Below are 25,606 nucleotides of genomic sequence, written 5' to 3'. Positions count from 1 at the left end.
TTTCGCTAGCTTATCCAATCGCTCAGGACGAAAAGGTGACCGCCCTTAGGAAAAGGAAGAGCCATACAGAGGCAAGGAAACGCAGGCAGGTTAACGAAACGCAAGTTGGTTTGCTACCCCGCACTGGAAGAAGGGATGCACTGTATGGTATAAATGGTTGTGCTGTAAGGGTGGTACACACAGGAACACAAACACACAAAAAAAAAAAAAAAAAAAAAACAGAAGACGAACATATGAACCATACAGTAATACTATACCTACTACCGTCCGTCGATGCACTTCTCTCGTCACTGGGACGAAGAGAGAATGAAGGGGAGAGAAAGCGCACTACATATGCGCGCACAGGTGAAGGTGCGCACCAAGTCTATAAAGGGCCGCCGAGGCCTGTAGACTTGAGCAACTGTAGCCTCTTCAGTCACGAATAACGATGCACTGTCGACAAATGTCTCAAGGCCCCGCAATGTTATTGCCAGGTGCTGCAGTCTCCCTTGAAAGGAAGCAAGTATGGTATGAAGATTTTTGCATTTTCTTGTAAGTCCTCATAATTTCAGAGCAATTAAATTTCGACTTAGTGCACAATAAGTAACGTCGCATTTTCCCTTCAGAACAGATTTCAATGAACGGCTCTAATTACTTGTGCGAGTTTATTAGCTGCAGGCATCGCGAGAAAGGAAAAAGTGATACTTCACCATTGCTGATCGGAACGTGGCACCTGGTAGTGCCTTTAGTAAAGTGGACATGTATACTCTAAAAGTCTGAAGTACGTACTGAAGTAACACTTTGTCAACCAGAGGGATCAATTGACACGCAGCTCAGTTTCAATGGTCTTTTCTTTTTTTCTTGCCGCTATACTGGACAGAATCACCTACCTGCCGTGGTTGCTTAGTGACTATATGGTGTTGGGCTGCTAAGCACGAGGTCGCGGGATCGAATCCCGGCCACGGCGGCCACATTTCGATGGGGGCGAAATGCGAAAACACCCGTGTACTTAGATTTAGGTGCACGTTGAAGAACCCCAGGTGGTCCAAATTACTTCGATGTCCCCCACTACGGCGTGCCTCATAATCAGATGGTAGTTTTGGCGCGTTAAACCCCATAATTTAAATTATTAACTAAATCACCAATAGGACACCGCGTGACTGAACGGGACAGTCATCAACGAAAGTGATCCGTCGATAATATGGTGCCTGCCCGTATACGTCAGACGCTATCCCGACACCTTGCCCGAAAAGTACCGCGCTCCGCTAGCTCCCTGTTTACCCGAAGCTATTTATCTGAAGCTATCAGCAACTATTGTCCTCGTCATTAATACGCCGATGGTTGTTCTCATTTGAGATATAGGACCACAACGTATCCGACGTCTTGGCAGGCAGGTTGCCAAATTGCTGCCGCGCTCGTCCGCTGACGTTATGTTTTGGCGGCACATTGCGGTCCACCTTTCGTAGTATAGTTTCGTAGTAGCAGTAGAAGAGAGAGAGAGAGAGAAAAAAAAAAAAAGAGCATCGATCAAAATGACGCGTGCTCGTGAATGACTTTTCTGAGAAGCCCCGCTTTGTGTCGTGGCTTCCTTAATTAAAGGCGATAATATGCGGGATCAGCTGCAACGTGGTGGGAAGAATTTGAAGGAAAAAAATGTTCCTTCGCGTGCTGCAACATCAATGCTTCCATTAGCACGTTCTCCACTTCAGACGTTGCTTAGTAAATAATCGAACTAGAGAAAGCGCCAGCTTATTATCGGCGACGCGAAAGGATTTGGATGTTTAATTTCACGAAAATTAAGAAAGAAAGAAATAAAGAAAGGTTGCGCTCCTTGTAGAGGACGACGTCATACTGTTTCAGGCCATATATCATCTTCTTTCACTGCAACCACGCCGCCTCTATCTTCCCAAAACGCATGATGAGTCCGGGTTCGACAATGAGTTTCCGAAAAATACAAAAAAAAGGTATATCAAAATACTTTTTAATTTGCCGTAGGAAGACAACACCGGCGGGTTATTTCGACAGGCTGGAATTTTACCTGTCCTTAGCCAGTATACAATAATAAATTAACTGTAGCGATCCGGCGCGAAATAAAAATAAATGGACATTTTTTTTTTTTTTTTTTTTTGCACGACCTTTCTCATCTGCAGCAAAATACATCACTAATGCACTGTACAAAGAAATGTAGAAAGTGGTAATGCCGAAAACAAATTATTCAAAAGATAAATTGTTTTACATATTGCCGACACTACTTAACAAACATGCGAAAATTGGCACAGATTTTCTCCTGTGTACATCGATGGAATTGAGCGAATAGCACATGTTAGGTTTTAGACGGAGAAATACATCGCTGTCTTCTTTTCCATTGGTCTAGCTGGTCTTGGTTGCAACCGCTAGCATAGTGTTTCATTGAATCGGAATTGGGCGGCAACCATTTAAGCGAGCACAGGAACTATGAGCGAGGCGGCGAATGCTCCTAGGGATCTTTCCTATTTCCAATCACAGCCCCTTTAGCGCCGACGACAGCCTAGTTCTCTTACTCACCAACAGATGGCAGCACGATTGTTTTTGTTCCGCGTTCGCCGCTGGCGGCCGTCGATATAGGCACTGCTCTTGGAAGCTGATTTAGGAAACCGGGCAACGTGCCATCGATGGTGAGAAGCTGAGTGCCCGCGCGGGACTTAAAATTTGTCATGTTGCTAAAGAATGTGATTCAATCAGAGATCTTTATTGTTTACTTTTTTCTTATTTCGAAATACATTTAAAAAACCTGCGAAGCTATGAAGCAAACTCTTCAAGCAGACAAAGCAAACGGCTGCAATTTGCCGCTCGGTTTCTAGCATTTCTTTTTTGCTTCAACCAAATTTCTTTTCCTTTATTATTAGTTTCCTTAATAATTCGTTCTTTTTTTAGAAGCATGTACGTGTTAAAGTGACGTTTAGATTATCCTACGATTATCGTAGCAAATGCCTCTTTATCGCGGTTGTTATTCTTGCGGTCGACTGCCTATCGCGCGGCCGCATCCAGATGGGGCAGGAATCCAAAAACGCCCATGCACCTAAATTTAGAAGCACGCACTTGCAAATGCCATACATGCTATTTTGTTGCCAATCACCAGAATGTCCTACTGATCGGTAAAAAAAAAGTCAATAGAAAGCCAAAAGATTTTCTATGACTACTTTCGTAAGGGGTACGTTAAAGAATCACAGATCAGTCAGTCAAAAAACTTTAGTGAAAGGTCCTGCGAGTTTGTGGGACGGACAAAAAGGTCCCGCCTGTAGGTGATGGCCAGGAGTTCTTGAGGTCAAAATCAATTTCGAGCCTCCTCCACAACGGCGTCTATCAGTTTCCGTGAGTTGCGTTTGGATGCTAGACCCTGTGTTTCAATTTTTACTATATCATATTGTACGTGACAACCTAAGATTTTGTGCAAGCTCCGAAGCGCACGGCAGCAGCCCCATGTCCCAGCAAAAAGCACACTTGCCATTAAATTGCATCTCAACAGAAAGTCTATTAGAAATAATAAAAACTCAATAGCAATGCAATAGAATTTTTATACCGACTGCGCTCCAAAACGTAGTTCGCGAGCGACGCCGAGATTGGACGACGTTAGTCTTCGTAGTGACGTCACTTAAACAAGCCCATGAAATCGGAGGTTGAATTTATACCAACTCTCTTTCGATTTAGACAGCGGCCAATTGGACAGCGGCACTGGTTTCGAGATATTGCGCCGTCAAACGTGTGGTGAAAGTGCGCTCTAGTTACACCCCCTTTCATTAAACAAAACGCCGTTTTATGCACTGAAACACAAAAAACAAAAACAGGGACGCCAATGTCTTTCTTCGCACACTTTGGGAATGAGTACCCTGAAACATGGTGTCATATACTCGGAATCCGTTGCAAGTCTTTACTGTTTGCAATATGTGCCGCACATTAATTAAAAATTATTTAGTTATAGTTTGTTAATTCGTTGTTTGTGCAATTAGATTCTACATTTCATGTCTATCTGTCTGTTCATCTGTCACAGTGTCGCCAGATGCTGCCAATGTCATTGTATCGGGCAGCGCCTGCCATTTGGGCATCGATAGACGTGTGTCATTTATGCACACGGGCATCGGCCATCACTGCAACTCGGAGGTGTATAGAAAGGTGTGTCCTGCAATATCTAGGCTTCCAATTTCAGCACCCTTGTGTTATAACACAAAGATGACGTTTGGAGCGCCCGCCGGAAAGCTATGATCATCATTTAATTTTTTTATTCACGTTGTCATGACAAATAAGCCGATGTAGGTAGTACACTCAAGACAGGTTTAGAGGATAAGAAAAGCGGCAGCAATTTCACGCTTTGTTGTACTCTTGCTTTACTTCGCGCACATCATATATGCTTTGACGATGACGATGAACAAAATTTGTCTACGACAGGTTCAATTTGTTTGTGAAGCCGGAAAGAAATCTTCTTCCAGCACGCATGGCTGCTTTCAGACAAGGGATATGCACTCAAGACAGTGGTATTAGATTGGAAAGCAATATTGAACGCCACACAAAAGATGGTCTCTCTCAACTCTTGCAGTTTTCACGGACACCTCTAAGGCCCATGGTAGCGTGCTACAGCCATCTGTCGTCAACCAATTGCAAACTATGAGAATCAATAACAGCTTAGTTTTCGTACGTAATTCTTTCCTATAAGTGACTGTGTTATTGGGGTTCTCCTCGAAAGCACTGCAGTAAGGGAGAAACGTATATCCTGAACTGTGTCGCAGAGAAGCGTTCTCCCTCCGCTGCTGTTCAACATTGCTTTTGCTGCGCTCCCCAAGGCGGTTGGATGTATAGTCGCACGTCCCTAAGAATGTCGGCATATATACATATACATACGTAGATGTTTTGGGCCCCTCTATTAACATATGTTCTTGGGTCTCAGGGTTCAGTCATAATCGTCTGACACGCATTGCTCAAAGAGCAAGTTTTTCAACTTCCAGGCCCATTTGTCCATATTTACCTATACTTGTAGCAGCAGTAGATAAGTCGTCTTTTATGAACGTTTTTTTTTTTTTTTTTTGGTGGCTAAGCATGTATAGGCTATACGAGATTGAAGCTGCACTTGGGATGCTGTTCAATCCGCTTCCAGTGTTAGCTTCCTTATTAAAGCCCCTCAGACAGCTTCCTGACAATTTGACAATTTGGGGATTGCGTTTCTCTAGACCAACCACTCTAATATACGAGTATGTAACAGCCTTAGTATTAGGGCTTAAGAGTTAAGATCTTTCGAAAAGGCAACTCATTTTGCATGGAACATTCCAAAATGTTTGTAATTTGGAATGAACTATCCACGTTATTTAGCAAAATTCGGCAGAAATGTGAAGGAACTCTTCAATGCGTCCTCTAAGATGCCGCGCCAACAACAGATTCCTCTGCTCTGAGCGCAGCTACCACAATGTCCTAGACCAGTGCGTTTACGTTGAAGCCACACGTGTACGTTTACACACACACACACACGCGCGCGCGCGCGCGTGTGCGTGTGTTTTTATACATTCACATATATACACACACGCGCACGCACACATACATACATACACACATGCGCGCACTGACACATACATACACATACATACATACACACACACACATACGCGCGCGCACGCACACGCACACATACATACACATACATACACATACATACACACACGCGCACACACACACACACGCATACATACATACACACACATGCACGCACACGCCCATGCATTCTCAGTATAACAGCACAGTATAATACAGCATGATCACACTGTGCAACGTGTCGTGGGTGCAATGAATTCCGACGCCTTCCTACACGCATCGTTCTAAACGCACATTCATTTTCCTGCGCTATACAATTACACGCAGGCACCTTGTGTCGGCGCATCGAAGGTCCCCGTGCGCACTATACGCTAACGATCACAGTGAAGCCTCTTCTTCTTTTTTTCGCCAACGCTTCACCGCTACAACGAGAGCGACAGTGGGCGGCCGCAGGTTTTTTAATCCGACGCCGCCGCCGCTGCCGACGTGTCGTGATGGATGATCGTGGCTGTTGAGCGTTATGGGCCACTTGTGGGCTCTGACGCTTCCGTCCTTGTGTCCTAGCCACGTCTGCGTGTGTGCGCGCCTATATCTAACCGCGCGCTGTGCAGCAAACCCTCGAACGCCCGTACACATCCGTGGAAACTGTATCCATGCTTGCTTGCGTGCGTGCGTGCGTGCGTATGTATGTATGTATGTATGTATGTATGTATGTATGTATGTATGTATGTATGTATGTATGTATGTATGTATGTATGTATGCATGCATGCATGCATGCATGCATACATAATACATACATACATACATACATACATACATACATACACACATACATGCATGCATGCAAGCATACACACATACATACATACATACATACATACAAACAAACATACATACATACATACATACATGCATACATACATACATACATACATACATACATACATACATACATACATACATACACACATACACACATACATGCAAGCATACACACACATTCACATACATACATGCATGCATGCATGCATACACACACATATACATACATACATACATGCATACATACATACATACACACATACATGCATGCATGCAAGCATACACACACATACGCATACATACATGCATGCATGCATGCATACCCACACACATACACATACATACATACATACAAACAAACATACATACATACATACATACATGCATGCATGCAAGCATACACACACATACACACATACATACATACACACATACATGCATGCATGCAAGCATACAAACATACATACATACATACATACATACATACATACATACATGCATGCATGCATGCAAGCATACACACACATACACATACATACATGCATGCATGCATACACACACATACACATACATACATAATACAAACAAACAAACTAACATACATACATACATACATGCATGCAAGCATACACACACATACACATACATACATGCATGCATGCATACATACATGCGTACATAGATGCATACATACATACATACATACATACATGCATACATAGATGCATACATACATACATACATACATACATACATACATACATACATACATACATGCATACACACACACACATACATGCATGCATGCAAGCATACACACACATACACATACATACATGCATGCATGCATACACACACATACACATACATACATACATACATACAAACAAACAAACAAACAAACATACATACATACATACATACATACATACATACATACATACATACATACATACACACATACATGCATGCATGCAAGCATACACACACATACACATACATACATGCATGCATGCATGCATACACACACATACACATACATACATACAAACAAACATACATACATACATGCATACATACATACATGCATACATACATACATACATACATACATACATACATACATACATACATACATACATACATACATACATACATACACACATACGCATGTATACGTAAGCATGCGTTCGTGAGTGTGGGTGCGACAGGACGCGAGGTCGAAAGCAGCCGCACTTGTCGCTGTCGCTCGGTGCAATAAAAGCAGTTCGGCACGGCTGCAGCAGCCGGCAGCGTACAACGTGAAATAGGAAGGTTCGCAGGTTTCCTAGCCCGCCGGCGTATTTTTTTCCCCTCGCGTCTTTCTTTCTATTAATTATTTAGATTTCGCACACGTGGCATTATTAGCACCACTACATGTCGCAGGGTGCTCGGCGTGTTGACGAGGTTCACTGGTGCGCCGGTGTTCAGAGGCCATTCCCCGTATATTATACCGGCTGTTTCAGCGAACACTTTCAAACAATTTTTTTAATTGCCTGTGGCAGACAGCACAATTATAGTCCGTGAGCGTGGTCTACTCGAAGAGCTAGGCGCACATTACTTGCACAAAAAATTGAAACGCATAATCGAGTAATTAGCAAAATTTCACCAATTAAGTTTTTAACTAAATTACCGTATGGCCCATATTGCGTTTTACAAATTCTAGCCGTAGAGTTCGCAAGGCGGATCCACATGGAACGAATTCTCAGGATGACACCAGTTTCGAGATATTAATTCCCGAACTTTGCGGTGAAATGATTTGGCGTTCCGGTTACTTTCTTAAGTTCTTAACAAAACGTCGTTTTATGCATTGAAGCACAAAAGTCACTGGAACGCCAATGCATTTCGTTCCACACTTTGGGGAATAATATATCGAACCATGGTGTCATCCTCGAGATTAATTTCAAGTGGATACGTCTTGCGACTCATCGGCTACAATTCGTAACTTGTCATATACGTGCAGTACAGTTAATTAGTAATTTTTTGTTCATTAGCATAATATGGGTTTCAATTTCTCGTGCTAGTAATGAGCGCCTCTTCGAATACTCCAGCTACCGGAAAAGAATTATGCTACCTCACACATACTATTTTTTTTTAATTCCGGGAAATTTAGAACTCAACACCCCATATTTCGATGAATACACACCATGTAGGATGGGAAAAAAAGGAAGCATTATGTAACGAAACTGAAGCCATCAAAAGTCCGTGCCTAACACGTGATCACGTCCTAGTAAGTTTTATTAGACAGCTTTAGTTTTGCGTGAGACCGCTGTTTCGCATAGTGCGCATGTGCAGAACGCAGCACGAACGGTATATATACGTGATTAGCATTCGTACGCACGCATTCGATTCTTGCTCGCGTACGTGGGAGGCCTCGCGTGCTGCTCTCGTATAGTTCTCGTTTGTTCGGGACAGCGCGAGACCCTTCGTTTAGGCAAGAGTGGTGACGTGACCAGCGGAAGGCTCCATTTCTCGAAGGCTTTGCTGCGTGAAGACAGCGCGCAAAATCCGTCTCAGGATACTGCACGGCGGTAACTCATTGCCAGGTGCAAAATTTCTGTGAGGCGTTTTCCCGAGCGCGCGTTCACAGTCCGGCTACTGTGCCCTAACCTCGCTATACAGATCCTGCTAGCACGTTTGGATTGACTTGCCTGCAGACAAGACTGTGTGGAGTAGCATGCCAGGCCAACAGCCAGGCTAACATCTCCAGCATATCATTAAAGAGTGCTAATTGGGTTAGCTGGAATGTCCTTAAGTGTATGCCATTAAAGCTTGTATCTCTCTAGTGTCTGTAGACAACAAGATATTTTAATTTTGATCTTCCAGATGTATCGTCATGACGCATTATTAAAACTGTCTAAATTGTCTTCCACCGCCGCACTAGCCAACGCTTAGCGCGTACTCTTCTGAAAGACAACGGGTGCGAGGGCAACGTCCGGCTTGGTGCATTCGCTAGTTGTAATGAAAACGATAAACATATATGTTTCAACGAATGGCCAAAGTTGCACTAGCATATCGGCAGAAAATGTGCACAAAGCGGTTAGCTTTTAAAACAACCGAATAAGTGCGCGTCGACTAAAACGCAGATGTAGCGAACCTGGGATACTACAATTAAACTCCACTTTTTTTTTTTTAAAGACGCGTCAAATATTCAAGGGGCTCGCTCTTCCAAGAAAGTGCCAGATAGGTGTCGTGACCCCACCATCACCTTGTCTGGACAGCAGCACCTCAATGCACACACACTACAGCCATATCTACCAGCAGCCCGGCTCATCTGTGTGTATACATGCCGTGCATGTCTCGGAAGTATATAAGCGCGAGACCGCAGACCATCTATGCGTTTCCCAGACTTTACTATGGGGCAACTCTCCTTGCGTTTATTCTTTCCCCAGCGCTCGACATTTGAGCACCAATGAAACAATTTCGAACACACGAATGTCGAAACATTACAAGGGGACATTATTGATAAACCGGAGCACCTCGTCACACTAGCCCTGTTCTGTGTAGCCTGGCGCGCCCATTTGCCTGTATACCCCTTCCTTCATTCCCCTCACCAATCTGCTCTTTCTGGTCCTCCCACTGTCAATAAAGGGCTTCTTTATAATTATTTTCCCCAAAGAAGGGAGGGGGGGGGGGGTAAATGTTCTGCCTGTCTCATATTCGCTACATCTATAGCCAAGTCTCTAGAGGCTGTTGATCTATGTGCAATGCACATAATTCTATATTCGCTATATCTAACCGAGCCTGTACATGCAGTTGGCTACTATGTTGGCCGCCGCGAAATCCGTGCGTGACGGTTGTGAGAATATATATATATATATATATATTCATTCAATATTGTCTCTCTATAAGTACATCGCGGGGGTTTGACTCCGCGCAGCATCACATAAGATTTAAAGAATGTTTTTGTCATCGGAGAGCGGCATATATGGGCATACCCAGCAGCACGAATGTAGTGAGCCAAGTTGATCCGATGGTTGGGCTTCGAACCCTGCATGTTCGGCCCTCATCAATGCAGCGCGATGCTGTACCAATTAGACCATGGACTATACACAGTCAGGCTCAATTTAGCGTGAAAGCGGTTAGAGACCAAGACAGATAGACAGGCAGGAAGATAGTCCCCGTAAATGCTCGCGAAGTTCCGAAAGAATGCTAAATCACATTAAAATGGCGGATTAAAATCGCAATGTTCGTTCTAGTCGTGTCCATCTAACCCAATCAATCCGTATACCTTTCAAGGCACGACACAAATAAGCAAGAAACTGAGTACTTATCAAATTTGTACGCCGTACGTGAGCTGTTTAAAGCATGCATACGGAACGAAACGCTGCCAGACGATGTCTACGAGGAGGGCGACGTTGCCGGTGGAAACTGCGGACCATCCGTGCGGTTAGTGGAGCAGTACTTGCGCCAATATGGGAGGCAGTAGCCGTAAAGTGTGCAATTGAAGCTGTATACTATGTGCGATCCTCAGCGTTTCCTTCAATTAACCAGGACTAGCACGACAAACCTATACCAATCTGCTCCTGTGGACGAAGCTTTGCTGAATTCGTCTATATCGCGTCGTCTGCTGAAAGCTCTGTGGCAGCCGGCGGCCATATGTAACTATAGCACCGCTCGTAGACCACCTTCAGCTGGTAGAGTCATAAGCTTGCGCAGAAGACAATAGCAAAAGTGCAAGGAAGGCAAAGATTTAAGTACATTTCCAAAAGTTTACCGATTTCTTCGTTCCGTTTAACTGAGGTCTCAAGTTGAGTCCATTGCACCTGTATTGTTTCTGATTGGTGTATATTTTGTGAATCTTATCCGCTCTCCGTCATGAATAATGGCCGCGACGTACTTTCCGAATGATACGTAAAAAAAAAAAAAGCCAGCCTTTGCTATACGGGAAATAATGATACCGATGGGGAAAATGGTAGCCCATTGTGATGCAATGCATACCTACTATGTCGGCCCTCTCGAAGAATGTCAATGAGGCAGATCATGTCCTGAAACGGTTTGACGTAGTGCGTGTCAACCTGATGGCAAATATTGAGCCCCGCGTCACGAAAGCCTGCAGCCTTCGTTGTATATATATAGCTGCGCCGAATGGCAGCGCGATTCGACAGCGCCGTTAATTTATCTTTCAAGATAGCCGTTAAGTTTTTTTCTTGCTTGGAAGCCGGAGCAAAATATATGGCCCTAAAGAGATGAAAACGACGTGCCAAGGAGGCTGACCCTTTCCTTATCGCTTGCATCGCACTCTTCATACCCGTGTTTTCACAAGTAAGCGAGCGATGCAAGCGTCGATTGAGTCGCTTTCTTTATTTATTTCTCTCTCTCACTTTTCCCTTTTTTTCCCTTTCTCTTTGAGGGCAGTGGAACGAATGCGTAAACGTACCGGCTCGCGCCAATACCGCGAGTATTATACGCGTCGCAGAGAAGGTACAACGTCGCACGTTACGAAGCGTAAGTCAAACCCTTATACATCTATACGCGGACCCTTATACAAAACGACTGTCCAGCTGGCCAATCCTTCTCATTCCCATTATGCATCTCTGTCCACTTGAGCGAGACGCGGCGGCGGTTTGTCTCGAACCTATAACAAATGTCTCCTCGTCGGGACTGGAGGATGAGCGCACGGGGACAGAAATCCTTTCTTGCAAAGAGCGGCGGCGCAGTATTCTTTCAGCGGACCACCTGGCTCGCATTAATCTTCAGCGGAGAGTGCCTCTTTCTCGAACTTCTCTTTTATTTGTTTTTTTTTTTTCCTTTCGCGGTGGCTTTCACCGTAAACACCTTTCGTGTATGGTGGCCTGGCACACACGTTTCTCATTGGAAACGCTATACGGCTTGCCGCTCAGTGTCTCTGCGACCGCGTTGAACAGATTGTTTTTCTATTAAGCCATATATAGCAGCTGCAGCATAAGTGTTTCGCGATGAGCGGTTTTATAACATCCGCCGCTTTGTTTGCAAGTGCGCAGCTCATAAAATTTTCAGGAAAGGTGCCGTGGGTGATTCGGGGCCATCAATCAACCACCCCGCGTATAGCCGGCCAATTGCGCTGGACCGCATATATATAGATAAAAGAGACACGTGTGTACATACGGGTTCGCGGATTCAACGGAGTTGACATCCTAATCGGCATCGCGAACAACTGTCCCGTGTATCGGCGTGCCTGCGACGGAGACGAATCGGCTGTCGAACCGGCTGTTTGGATGCAGTGAAAATTGTTGTTACGGCAGCTGGCGGGGAGGGACTGTATACATGCTGGCATTCCCGCACATCCGCCAGTGGTTTTCTGCACTTGTAACCACGAAGCCGCGCTTGTAACGACTCGGTGTCGTCGGGTCGTAACGGTGTAACGTGACCATCGCAGCGACGTAAATTGAAAACGAGATAATTCGGCTCATCTTTCTTCAGCTTAACGTTCGCATCGGTGGACCCACTGGTGTAAGCAACGTTAGAGCGGGAGATAATTCTTGGGAATTATTTATGATGTTTAATGCTGCGTAATGACGAGCGCTCGTGCACGAGGTGGCGCTGCGGTGAGTTCACCGTTGACGACCTTGTTGACCAGCGCGGTGAACCGCCAGACCGTCGTTTCGTGATGGCGGTTACATAAAGGGTAAGCGTCCATGGAACGCAAGTTATAGGCCTCGGATCATCACCATTCATAGGAGGTCGTAGCCACTAATGAAAGAAAGGGTGTCTGCTCGTCAGCGGTGCAATTGATCAGACGGAAGCGCGGAACTTTGCGAAAGAAGGCTCTTTGCTTCGCCGAGCTGTTCTTTCTCCTTTACTTTCTTTATGGTAATTCTGGAAGTGCGTGGATGGAACCATAGCTTTCAGGTGCATGCCGCTGGCTCAGGTGTGGCCTTGTACGCCATGGTAGCCATGGTAACCGTAGCCATGGTAACCGTAGCCATAGTAACCGTGGCTGCGACCCCTTGCTGAGAAGTCTGCGCGCTTGAGGTCGCGGGTTCTATTCTAGGCTTCTGCATGGTGACATATCGATGTGAACCACTGGAGACGTTCTAGCAATGACTACTGTGATAATTAGGAGCGTGGTGAGAACCATATAATAAATAGTATTGCGAGGTGGGCTGCAGTTTGTCGTACTGCGGTCGGTAACCGTTGGGATACCTTTTTTTTTTTCCTCGCGACATAATTGAGAATTATAGACGTGGTCAAAGAAAACAATATCCATCGCATACGTAAGCCAATCTGAGCGACTGACACATCAAGGACAGTGAAGATGTATATGCCACTTCTTACAAGCTTGGGATTTGTGGGCCAAGTTTTTATAACATCCGAATAGTCGCAAAAAGCCTTAGTACGCGAGTTGACGGTGGCAAGCTACACTAAAAAGAAGCAAGATATTTGTATCAGTGATACAGGCCGTGGCTCTGCGTAGCACTGAACAATTCTTTGATTGCATGTCTGTTAGAACAGACACTTAATATAGCAATTTCATTTCCGTAGTCTGCTTACGGTGCGCAAATGTATTTGCACACGGTGGCACCTTTCCTATAACGGTTATCATTTCTGCTATGAATAAATTTGGTTGCTAGTGACGCTCTTTCCTATCTTGCTCCTGCCCTGGTCTTACTTTAATTTGCTTCGCGTCCTATTACATCGTAATGAGTTTAACAATACCGAGTGTTCTCGTCTTCCTGGCATTTCCGGTGAAAACGATTAGGGGCTTCCGGTCACCCTTGCCCTTCAAGAAAGAAAGAATGGGCCCTGCTTACAACTACGAGGACGATGTGAGTTCCCCGTCTAGACAACTGTAGGGACATTTCGGAAGCCCTTGTCGGTTTCCCGACTCTCATCACCATTCACCCTCGGTCACCTATGCCATGTCGTAACGTTGGATGCCAAGCGCACACCAACGTCGTGCACAACGGGCTCCCCGTCAAAACACGTCGAAATAAGGGCGCTCACCCATGAATGACTGGACGGAAATTAGAACACGGGGCAAGGTGTGAACCGGACTCGCGTCCGGCCCCGTGGCTGTGCTCAGGGTGCTCGCGCAGACCATTCCCGTGATAAAAGGATCGAACAAGACGCGACCGGAACCGGTGCTCATGAGCCGCATACGCCGGGCGCTCAGAGTGTACTTCCGGGGGCATTTTACGAATAACTGGAAAAGGCCGCAGTCGCATACGACATCCAGGGTGATCGAGTCCACGATGAGCACGTAGATCCTGGTGAAGTCGACATAATTGAGAAAGATGAAGAGCCCAGGTGGGTGGCTGGGCGTGGTACTCCTTGTTAGCCTCAAAGGGCACTGCGGAAACGGTTCCTCGTTGAGGAACATGAACTGGCCAGAGGAATGCGGTGACTGCAGATCCTATAGGGCCGTATTCTGAAACGATCCACTTCGGCGATAGTATCGCCTCGGCGACAATATCGCCGTCAGGCGCGCGCTGGTTGGCTGTTTGAGCAAAATTGGATGACGTCGTGCTCAACCAACCAATCAGCTCATCAAATTTTGCTAGAAGCAGCTAATCAGCGCACGCCCCTAGTTAAGTGTTGCCGCAGCTTCGCATGCTGTTTGGCGAGAGACTTGGAGCGGAACCGGAACGCAACTCTCTCACTGGACAACCTTGTTGCCTGTACCTGTTGCAGTTGTAAGTCAAGAAATCCATGACTGCCGCCCACTATTGGAAATTGGACTGCATTTTTGCTTGCTACTCAAAAACAATTTCAACGTTATACGTTGCTTATTTACGCTTATCAATTCAAGCCTCCGTCTCTCTGTCCGGTCCCCCAAGCGGTAATATTAAAAAGTCCAACCAAGGTGCGTCGGCGTCAACCCCATCCGAGTGGTTCATTCCTGCGACATCGCAATATATATATATATATATATATATATATAGAACGAAAGAGGCAACTGAAGAAAATGTTCTGGGAATAAATCCCTAAGCAACAACAACAACAACAACAACAAATCCCTAGGATGCCGTCTACCCAACGACGTACTTTAGTGTCCAGCCAAGTAATTAATTACAAGCCGTTATAAAGCATGAAATACTCCAGAAATAAAGTGGAAAATTTTTGTCACTCATGCTCTCGTTTATTGTTTATTTGAAATTACTTATCAGAAGGCGTGAACCGCCGCTTAGCCGCCGATACGTTAATTTTTCGCCATTCTCCGTGGCGCCGGTCTCCTCAAAGTTTGTTTGGATGTGTCAGATGTGTCGCGGGCTGGTTCACTGCTGGATTTCGTTCTCAGCAGTAACTGCTTCCACCGCAGCCGCCACCGCCGCTGCCGCCACCGCAGCAGCTTCGGCTTCGGCTTCGTTCTTTGTCTTGATTTTGTCCCTCAGGCTCTGCAGTCGTGTAAGCAGCGTCTCGTACTGCGCGGTCGTGGTCGAGCCAAACACCGTGTCCCTCAGCTGCGTGCCAGTCTGATGGAGCCGGGCCTTCACGACGTCCTCGTACTTGTCGTACGACTCGAGGAACGACTCGAGTACGACCTTCCTGAAGGCTGGCGGGCACTGGGCGTGCTCCTCGAGAGCCGCGTCCACTTGGTCGCACACGGCCACCCGGATCGTCTCGTGCTGAATGTAGGCGTTGTACCCGTCGGCGTCGCCTTTCGTCCTTTCCTGCCCCATCGCGTCGTAGAATGGATTGTCGCTCAACAGCGACTGGACGGAGATGAGCGTGCTCGACATAGACTGGACGGGGCTCCAGGTCGATGCACCCGCCGTGCCCAGGGTGCTCACGCAGACCTTGCCGCAGGTGTAGAGGTGTATGTGGAATCGAACTCTGCCACCGTCCGTGTTTAGGAACCGTACGCGGGGAGGGCTCAGCGGGTAGTCAGGTGGGAACTTGACGAAGAACTGGAAGAACCCGCCTTCGTACGGCGAGCCCGGTGCTCCCAGCATGAGCACGTGGACTTTGGTGACGTCGCCTTCCTCGGGCGAGATGAAGAGCCTCGGCGGTGGCTGCGCGGTGAACTCGGCGATGTCCTTCTTCACCCTGAGCAGGCACTGCGGGGTCGGCTCCTCGTGCTGGTATTTCAGCGGGTCCCAGTAGTCGGCCATCTCCGTCGGTTTGCCGATTGAGCGGATTTTCGAGACCGGTGAAGGAGACCGCGGCAAATTTTTTTTTTCCAGAAGCGATACCAATTCCCGCGCGGAGCCAGTCCGACCCTCTGGCCCGTCAACCGACGGGCTGCTTAACTTCGTCTTCTGCACCCGCGATCACGTGTCTAGCAAAACAGTAAAACACGGTGTGGGGCTAGTTGGTGCATAGCTTTCAAAAGATGAAGCGCCAACAGTGACAGCTCACTAAGAAGGAACAAAGACAGGACAAGGCGCTTCACAAGGACAATATGGCGGTGGCGCCTTGTCCTGTCTTTGTTCCTTCTTAGTGTGCTGTCACTGTTGGCGCTTCATCTTTTGAAAACGTGTATAGCGCCTGTTTGAACCACGTGCCAAACGACCCCGGAAAACGTCTTTCCAGCAAAAAATTGGGAAGCTTCGGGAAAAAATATCCAGTGTTTTACGTGTAAGTCACTCAAGGCAAAGGAGAAGAAGGGTTGGAAGGAGAAGAAAATAATATTGGAAGGAGAGGGATATTATGATTTACAATTCTTTGCAAATCCCCCAGTGTGGGTACGAGCCATAGTATGATGTCATCATCATCATCATCATCATCATCATCATTATATTTAACTACCCGGTTCATGGCCAATTCCATGGGTATGTGCCACTAACATGTAGGCTCTACATCTACATCTACAATTTTCTCTGCTTATTAGCATGCGTCTTTTATTTTTGGATATTTTTTTCTGCGGTTATTGGAAGAGAGGCGCACATTGACACAGTTACACAGAGAACAGAGAATACGACCGTCTTGGATAGAAAAGACCAGGCGTTCGTCTTCTCTGTCCTTCTTATTTGTCAATGTGCTCATGACACATTGAAATTTAACATAGAAACATAGACAATAGGCACACAGCCTTAATATATATATATATATATATATATATATATATATACCTGAGATATCCCCAGAATAGGCTGGCGTTACTTGCGGGGCAATGTCGGAAATTGAGAAATAAAAATATCCACTAATAGAGGTTTTAATTATGTGCTTTAGGGCGCGTCTCCATTATACGCTTTTCTTTGCTTTTCTTTTATTACCCACATACCAGTTCACCCTCCATAAATAATAAAAAAAAATGATTGCGACATTAAAGCCGAGTAAAAGGATGTTTGCTTAGCAGAAATCTGAAATATATAGCACCGCTTTCCAGATATCCTGGCTTAAAATGTGCTACGAAATTCATAGGCGTTCCAGCTAACAATTTTCCCAAAAGCGTGCGACAAGCAGTTCGAGACGATTTTAACTGTAAGGGCAATACACTATAGTATATTTAAGGAGGCGTATATCTCGAAAGCGGCACTATATAGTGTGAAGATTTCTGCTATGCAGACATGACTTCACTATGCTTACTGCTCGGCTTCAATTTCCCATTTGGAAATGTTCTCTAAAGTAAATAATTAAAAAGTCAATGAGTGATTTCTTTATTAGCCATCTTGACATTGCGATTTGTCGCGCAAGTAACGTCCGCCTCTTCAAGCAATCCACCTGAATAGACCAAATTCCGCTATGTGCTCCATGTGATGTCTAAAAAAATGAATACCTGTAGCGTGAACTTAAAAACATTTAGACAGATACAAATCCATCTGACATCAAGTAAGTGTTAGTTGTGGCAATACCTACTGGAACGAGATGGCGTCAAAGAGGTTCTTTGAATGGCGGCACATATTTACGGTGCCCTGGTTGGCCTCCACCCTCTCCCGAAATTCTGGCCGCTGACCACGAAAACGGGGACATTCGCCAAAAAGCTATTATAATTAAAACGTTTCTCTTTAGCATGTAGGTATGCTTTCCATTCCAAAGGAAGCGGGCAAATTTAAAAGGTCGTCAGTTTCGGCGGGGCCTGACTCTCCCGGTGGCCCTAGCTCTCCGAAAAAAAAAAAAACTGAAAAAACAAGAAGAAATGGCTGCGGCTTAGCTCAGCTAACCCTGGATATGCAAAGCGAAAGCTTGGTTTAGCCTGGTTAAGTCTTCTTGGTTTCACTTGGTTAACCTTTGATTTAGCTGTAATCATTATGCTTATAGGTATACACTCATCGTTAATCCAGGTAAAAATTATAAGCCGACAAGTCCAAGCGTTTTGCGAACCGAACGGCTCGCTCTTCCTCAGTCTCCGACGCTATAGCTTCACGCGCTTGGCATTCCGGACCCTCTCCAGTGAAGCAGCTTGCAGGGCGATATCTGCGGAGTGGACAGACGCCGCTTGCCAACGACGGCTCAAAGCCGCCTCCCGCGCAACGCTCAGAGAAGACGGCCCGGCCTCGCCCTCATCCTGCTCCCGCGTTCGATATAGCGTGAGGGCTTCGAAAGCCCTCACGCTAGAATCGGCACGTCGCGGCGCTCCTCTTAGCCAGGCGCGCGCCGAGTCACGTGGTCAGGCGGCAACCCAGCTGCAGAGATTGCATGCGCCAAGCCGGCGGCGGCGGCTAGCGAGTGATAGGCGAGTCACGCAATGCGTTGCCAAGGCTACGGCGCGGCCCCGGTCAAATGAAGGTCAAATTGCTGGCGACGGCGAAACTCGGCTCGACAACTTTAGAAGACAGCGGCGTTTGCCCCACAAAGGCGGATGCACACGAGCCTCCACCAATGGGCGCGCACTCTAGAGTGACGTGACGTCAATTTCACCATGCCTCAGAAAAAACACTTTTATGTATCGAGCAGCAGAAAGCTGTATCGGGAGTTTTTCATGTCGCTCTACAATTTTCTCGTTCACACTTTTCATCTAATTACAACATTTGATTAGTTGGGTAAATAATGAGGACTAATCTTGTAATTAGACGGGTTTCAAGAAATAATCTCAGTATCCCCAAGCGACGGCAAACAACATTACCTCGGTTCTGTCCAGCTACGTGGCATTTCCATATTTTTTTATATCTTGGCCGGTGCATGGTATAGCTGGGACACCCTGTATAGAGGACTGAGCATCGCGACATTCAGTAACCACAATCTTGTGAGCAACGTGTTCGTATACATTAAAACGTAGCCCTTCCCTTCAGCACGCACATTGAGCGAGTTTTCAGTTTTCAAACGAGTGAATATTACCGAGGAAAGTTCTAAAAACCAATTCTTAGTGAAGGTTAACAGCGTGTGAAGGGCTTCACAGGACGCAATGAGCATCCACGTTGTTCTATTTACAGCATTTGTGCAATCTTCATAGGATTAGGGATGGAAGTAACGTTAATGTAATCAATTATTTTTAGTAATTACTTTCGTGGAGCATTACATCAACTGTAATGAATTACATTAAAAATTATGGGGTTTTACGTGTCAAAATCACGATCTGATTATGAGGCACGCCGTAGTGGGGGACTCCGGAAAATTTGCAACACCAGGAGTACTTTAACGTGCACCCTGAATCTAAGTACACGGATGTTTTCGCATTTCGCCCCCATCGAAATGCGGCCGCCGTGGCCGGGATTTGATTCCGCGACCTCGTGCATAGCAGCCCAACACCAAAGCCACTAAGCAACCACGGCGGGTCAATGAATTACATTACAGAAAGAAGTTATTGTAATTTTTACATTTTTTTTCTCTAACGTGTGCAAGTTTGGTCTGAAGCGACGTGATGATCCCACTAACGTACTAGCTTGCTTAATTGAACACACAAACTGTTAGCGTTTCAGAGCGAATAATAAAGAAGAAACGGAGATATATGAGCACAAATGGTGATGTAGAGTGCCGATTAACTGGCTACTCTACCTTAGGCCCGTATATTCACAAACGGAACTTATCCTTAACTAATGACTTAAGTACCCGGTCAATGCTCAACGCGTTTCATAGGCAAAGCTTGTACTTAAGGTAAACTTTAATCGACACTTGAGTGCCGGAAAGTAAAGTACAGCCATTGGGTCAACCTTAAGTGCGACTTTCGCTATACTCTCACCTAGCAATTGCAAGATTTCCGACTGCTACGGCAGCCTCGCCGACTTTGCCTGATTTCGCCGAACGTGTGCACGATATTACGGAGGATGAGGCATACGGATACGCGCCGCCACTACGGCCACGGCTTAGGGATCGACAGAATCGCATGGAAGTATACAACGACTGGCAATTCTCGTGGCGGTACCGCTTTTCCAAGCAAGCGGTGCGACGGCTGTTGGAAATGCTGCCACTGGCCCCAAAAGACAACGAACGCGGTCACCCCGTGCCGCTACTGCTCCAGCTTCTCATCGCTCTGCGATTCTACGGCGCCGGAACCTTTCAGGTCGTCACCGGGGACCTCGTTAATGATTAATTAATTAATTAATTAATTCGCCTTGGCGCTCGTTCGCCACATCTGGCCCTTGCGCCAATCAACCACATTAATCAATCAATCAATCAATGTTTAATTAATTTGATTAATTTAATTAATGCGTGAAACGAGCTCCAGGGGCACGACGCGTTCTTCTTTGGAAAAGTTTGTTTTCTTTCTTTTCCATCGTCCGCGCGGGTTGAAAACACACAACACACACACACTCTCTACGCACAAACACCGTACGTTTTCAGAAAAAAAAAAAAAAAGTCGGGATGGCGACACACACAACCGCAGTGGCTGCGAGAACCAATGTGAACTTGTGGTCAGACGAGTTTGAGTAAAGCGCTAAAACCAAATAGTTCTTTGTATTTTACTCAGCAGAATGCGCGTGCAAGCACTGCAACATTTATATCCGCAGTAATCTGCTGCAAAAATTTTGTTTTTTATACGATTGAACCGAACGTACACGCAAATTATTTAGGTACCCTCGACACCAGACAACATTACTTGACCCGAAAAGTGTTACTTTCCAAAGTGATACCTAAGTGTCGTTTTTGAAGTACTCTCCTAAAACTCTCCTAACCCTTGTACTTTTCCCGCACTTAATGACGCCCTACTTAATTTCCGTTTGTGAATACGGGCCTAAGTTGTACAGAAATACATACTTTTTTTACCACTGTAAGATCCGCAAAATATGAGGTATTAAATAACTTGCACAATATATTAACAGAGTAGGTGGAACGCGAAAGAAAAATTGTGTATTTCTCTTTTGCGTTCCACCGACTCTGTTAATATATTGTGCAAGTCCGAATAAAGTGCTGGAACAACCCCCCCCCCCAAAAAAAAAAAAAAAAAGAGAAGCTTAGTCTAACAAAAAAAAAAGAAAGGTCCAAGCCCGAATAAAGTGCTGGAACAACCCCCTCCCCACCCCCCCCCCCCAAAAAAAAAAAAGAAACAGAACAGAGAAGCTTAGTCTAACAAAAAAAAAAAGGAAAAAAGAAAGGTCTAGATATCTCTACAATCATGTTTATGTATAAAAAAATAAACCATTTGCACTTGCACAAAATACACAAAAAAAGAGCCAGTCTGTAAGCGAGGAGCCATTCGTAACCATACCCTAGCAAAAATCGGGCGTAACATTCAATTGAATCTCAACAAAAAGTCAATTGATGGCAATAAACCCTCAATAGAAACAGGAAATAGCTTCTATAAGAACTTCTGTAAAGCTATGACAAGGCTGGTACGCGCTGGTAAGTGCTAGGGAAACGTGTAGTGTATAAGGCATGGCTACGAGATGACCACCAACATGTGCTTTCTGGCAGTAACCGCATGTGGCTTTCGCTTAATATGAACCAATGCTTACGCAACAAAACTTAAGAGCATATAAGGACAAAATAATACCAACTGTTTTCTTTCTTGTTTGTTGTTTCGTTTGCGTGTTAAGACACATCTGTTGAATGCAGTGCGTTTGTTAACAGTTCTTATAAGAAGTATTATAGTTCTTATAAGAACTTTTAACAAACACACTGCATATACGTATATATACAGAGCCGGCCAGCCGGCTCGCAAATTGATCAGGTATAGGTAAACCGTGCCACCAAAAGCGTTTCGAACTCTCTAGAGTGTTCCTGGCTGCCTATTTTGGTTAATCCGCTACGTGAACACTGCCACTGACATAACAAAAAGAAATTCCCCTTCTCAAGGAAGTTTTCAGTTTCAATTCCGCATTTTCTGCACTCACCCGAACGTGCTCGCAAAACCTGCGTGAGAGAATAACACACTGAACTGTATATATGTATATATATATAATGTTCTGGCAGGTCCCGTAATTGCTTATTGTACGGCTTTCTTTCTTTCTTTTTTGTGTTTTTGGTATCTTAGGCCGTCTCTCCACATGCAGTATAATCAGCGTGACAAATGTTGGCGAAACGGCCTCTCCAGTGGGCTGCATACCTCCGCCTCCCTGTCGTTTGCACGGATCGCTTTTTTTTCTCGAACGCCCGCGCTGACTGCCCATGCATCTTTCTTGCTGTCATTACATCCCACCGCGCGCGCGCGGCTACCGTGCAAGATCGTGCATACCCGCCTCCCGTTCCGCGCACAGATTTGGGAGGAAATTACCCGCTCCCGCCGACGAGCCGGTGTTGACGCGAAAAGTGCACCTCCGAGTGTTCTTCGACAGACCGACGCGCCACTTTGTGTACACGGATATTGCCGCAACGAACGCACTCCGCTGTAATGTCTCCATTATACGGTATTTTCCCTGCAGAGTAGATTGCCGCTACTATACTGCTGCTGCAAGATTTGACCTATTGGCCCCGGCTGTCTCTTCGTGGTTGTTTGATTCACGAGGCTACTATATATGATGCATCGACGAATGAGCGTCCCCTGTGCACGGGCTTCCCATTCTTTCTCGCCTCGTTCGTTCTTTCCTCGCTTTCTTTTTTTTTTTCTTTCTTCACTACCGATGTCGCTTTTGTGGGGTAGTGCGCATTGATTTTACCGCGACTTTCGTTTATTTCAGCACCATATAATTAACTGTCGTTATCATCGCGTTTTCTTGAAGGTAAAGTCGCTAGAAAAGCAAACCCGCTGTTGCCGCCCTTGATTCGATCGTCTGAGCCAAATGTCTTTGCCGTCATATCGACTTCGGAGTCTTGTCGCGTCGTCGTCGTCATGACCACGTGGGCACCCGAGGCCGGGCTGTCGTCGTCATTTCGGTCGGTGAATATATTGTCGTCCGTCGTCGCAATCCGCGTCGTCGTTCGTATTTCAGCCGCATTCTTGGCAGTACAACGACGTTAACGATGTCTGGGGATAAGACATGTGCATGTTTTCACTCACAATTTCGCTTCTGTTATTGATGCGCTTAGGGCGAGTTCGTTCACAAAGCAACCTTGCACTGAAGATGTGCCGTGATTTTAGTATAATTACGTGACCGGACTTTGTGTTTACTTTAGTGCAGCTATGTGACTGAACTTTGTATGCCCTTTTTCTGAGTGGACTTTCAGTTTTAGTGTGATATTAGTGTACTTATGTGACTGGATTTTGTGTTTAACTTTATGCGCCTTCGTGACTGAACTTTGTGTTGCTGTGTTTCTGAGTTGACTTTCAGTATTAGTGTGGTATTAGTGCACTTATGTGACTGGACTTTGTGTTATTGTGATTTGGAGTTGACATTTAATTTTAATGCGTGTAGTTCATTCTTTCTTTCTTTTTTTTTATACCTCTATGTGAAAAGGAGTAGCCGGCGCCAATTAAAGGCGCCAACATCTCCTAAAAACCATATATTAAAAAAAAGTAGGTAACGTCGTTTTCATGAGCACTACAATCACAGGATTCTCTATATCGACTTAAAATGCGTTCACGTCGTCAGCATGTTACAAAAATTATGAGTGCTATGCTGATGCTGTAACGTAGTTTGCAAAATGATAAACGAATGCAGGGCTAGGAGGGAAACCTGTGGGACGTCTCTTGTGACATCATATATATAGATGATAGCTAATTGGCGCTAATGTAATAGTAATTAGTATACAAGCTGCTATAGCTACTTATACGTAAAGGGAAAATGACATTTCCAGTTTACGGCGATATCGATATGCGGCAAGATGTTCGCCGCAGGTTAAATGCTGTAATATTCGCAGCGTCATGCTAAGTCCTATATAGAGAATTCATACACAGGGTGGCACAAGCCGATGCTGCGAGTGAGACTGTATACAGAAACACATACAATGTTCTTATTCTATAAGTGCATTCTGTGGAGTACGGGACATTGACTAACGTGACTGCTTTCTGGTGTCTGATGTTAAGCAACGCCTGGTGCCCATATATGCACCGACGTCATCGAGGCCGGCATAGTGTTGTTGTACGTACAACTGGACGTTAACTCGATCCACTTACACTTGGAAGCACTGCGAAAGCTATGAACAGGACAACGATATGTGACGTCACGTGAATACTCCCTATAGCCTCACGTATATGAATCCAGGCTGTGCTACGATATATACCATGGGTTCCTTATCACCATGCAATGGCCTCTTTTTGCTGACCATTTGGAAATGATGGTTTTTACTTAATTGTTGGAAAATTACTTGTTCTTAATCCCAGAAGGTGAACATTTCTATTCACCCGTCTGAAGCACCAAGCTAGCAGATCTGCCTCTGCCAGCCGTTTGGTTTGGTTAGCTCAGATGGTATTAGAGCGACCACCCCAGAAAGGCGTTGGTCCCGGGTTTTGTTCCCGGACCAGGACAGATCTGCAAGCCAGTTGGTTAGCTCAGATGGTATATAGAGCAACCGCGCCGGAAAGGCGTATATCCTGGTTTCGGATCCCGGCCGGACCAGAACAAATCTTTCTTCAACTGAGAAGCTTTCTTTCTGAGAAATCCGTATTTGGTATAGCTTCAGTGTAGGGTGGATGACAATTATTTTTTCCCTCGCATAATTGTTACCAGCTTTATTTATCCACGTGCACCCTCCCATCCACATCCTCATTGTGCTCTCTCCTTTTCGAGAATAGAAGACAAAAGAAGTAATTAGCGAAACGGTGAGGAGAGGGAGGAAGGGCTTCGGCCAGCAGCCAAGACCATGGCAGGCACGCCACGTCTTTCGTCCCGCTTAGTCAGACCGCGTGCCCCGCGGTCCCTTTCACCCCGAAACAGCACAATGTGTCCTCAAGGCGCCGCGAACCAAAGGCAGAGCCGTCGGCGTCGTAGACGCACCCGCTGACTTGCGTCAGAACGGACGAGGCTCCCGAAAGACCGAGAGCGGTCCAGGACTCTGGCGTGATGGATTCACTCGCGCCTCCGGGATGAAGCCAAGAATGCCGACGCGAAACGAAAGAATAGAAAAGAAACGATGCAGCAGCCACAAAACGCCGTG

The 25,606-nt window shown here is 45.7% G+C and overlaps 1 protein-coding gene across 1 annotated transcript; it reads right to left on the bottom strand.

Annotated features, from left to right (window-relative positions):
* Positions 1-15,591: 15,591 nt before the first annotated feature.
* On the bottom strand, positions 15,592-16,428 carry LOC119444896 (ubiquitin-conjugating enzyme E2 Z). Its single transcript, XM_037709236.1, has one exon. It carries the CDS (start codon positions 16,426-16,428, stop codon positions 15,592-15,594), a length of 837 nt encoding a protein of 278 aa, XP_037565164.1.
* Between the last annotated feature and the right edge of the window lie 9,178 nt (positions 16,429-25,606).

Source organism: Dermacentor silvarum, chromosome 3, assembly GCF_013339745.2.
Source record: "Dermacentor silvarum isolate Dsil-2018 chromosome 3, BIME_Dsil_1.4, whole genome shotgun sequence".
Taxonomy (NCBI): Eukaryota; Metazoa; Arthropoda; class Arachnida; order Ixodida; family Ixodidae; genus Dermacentor; species Dermacentor silvarum.
This window is presented reverse-complemented; position numbering and strand designations above follow the sequence as displayed.

Coding starts and splice junctions, on each gene's coding strand:
- LOC119444896 (XM_037709236.1), bottom strand. CDS start 16,428: ATGGCCGACTACTGGGACCCGCTGAAATACCAGCACGAGGAGCCGACC.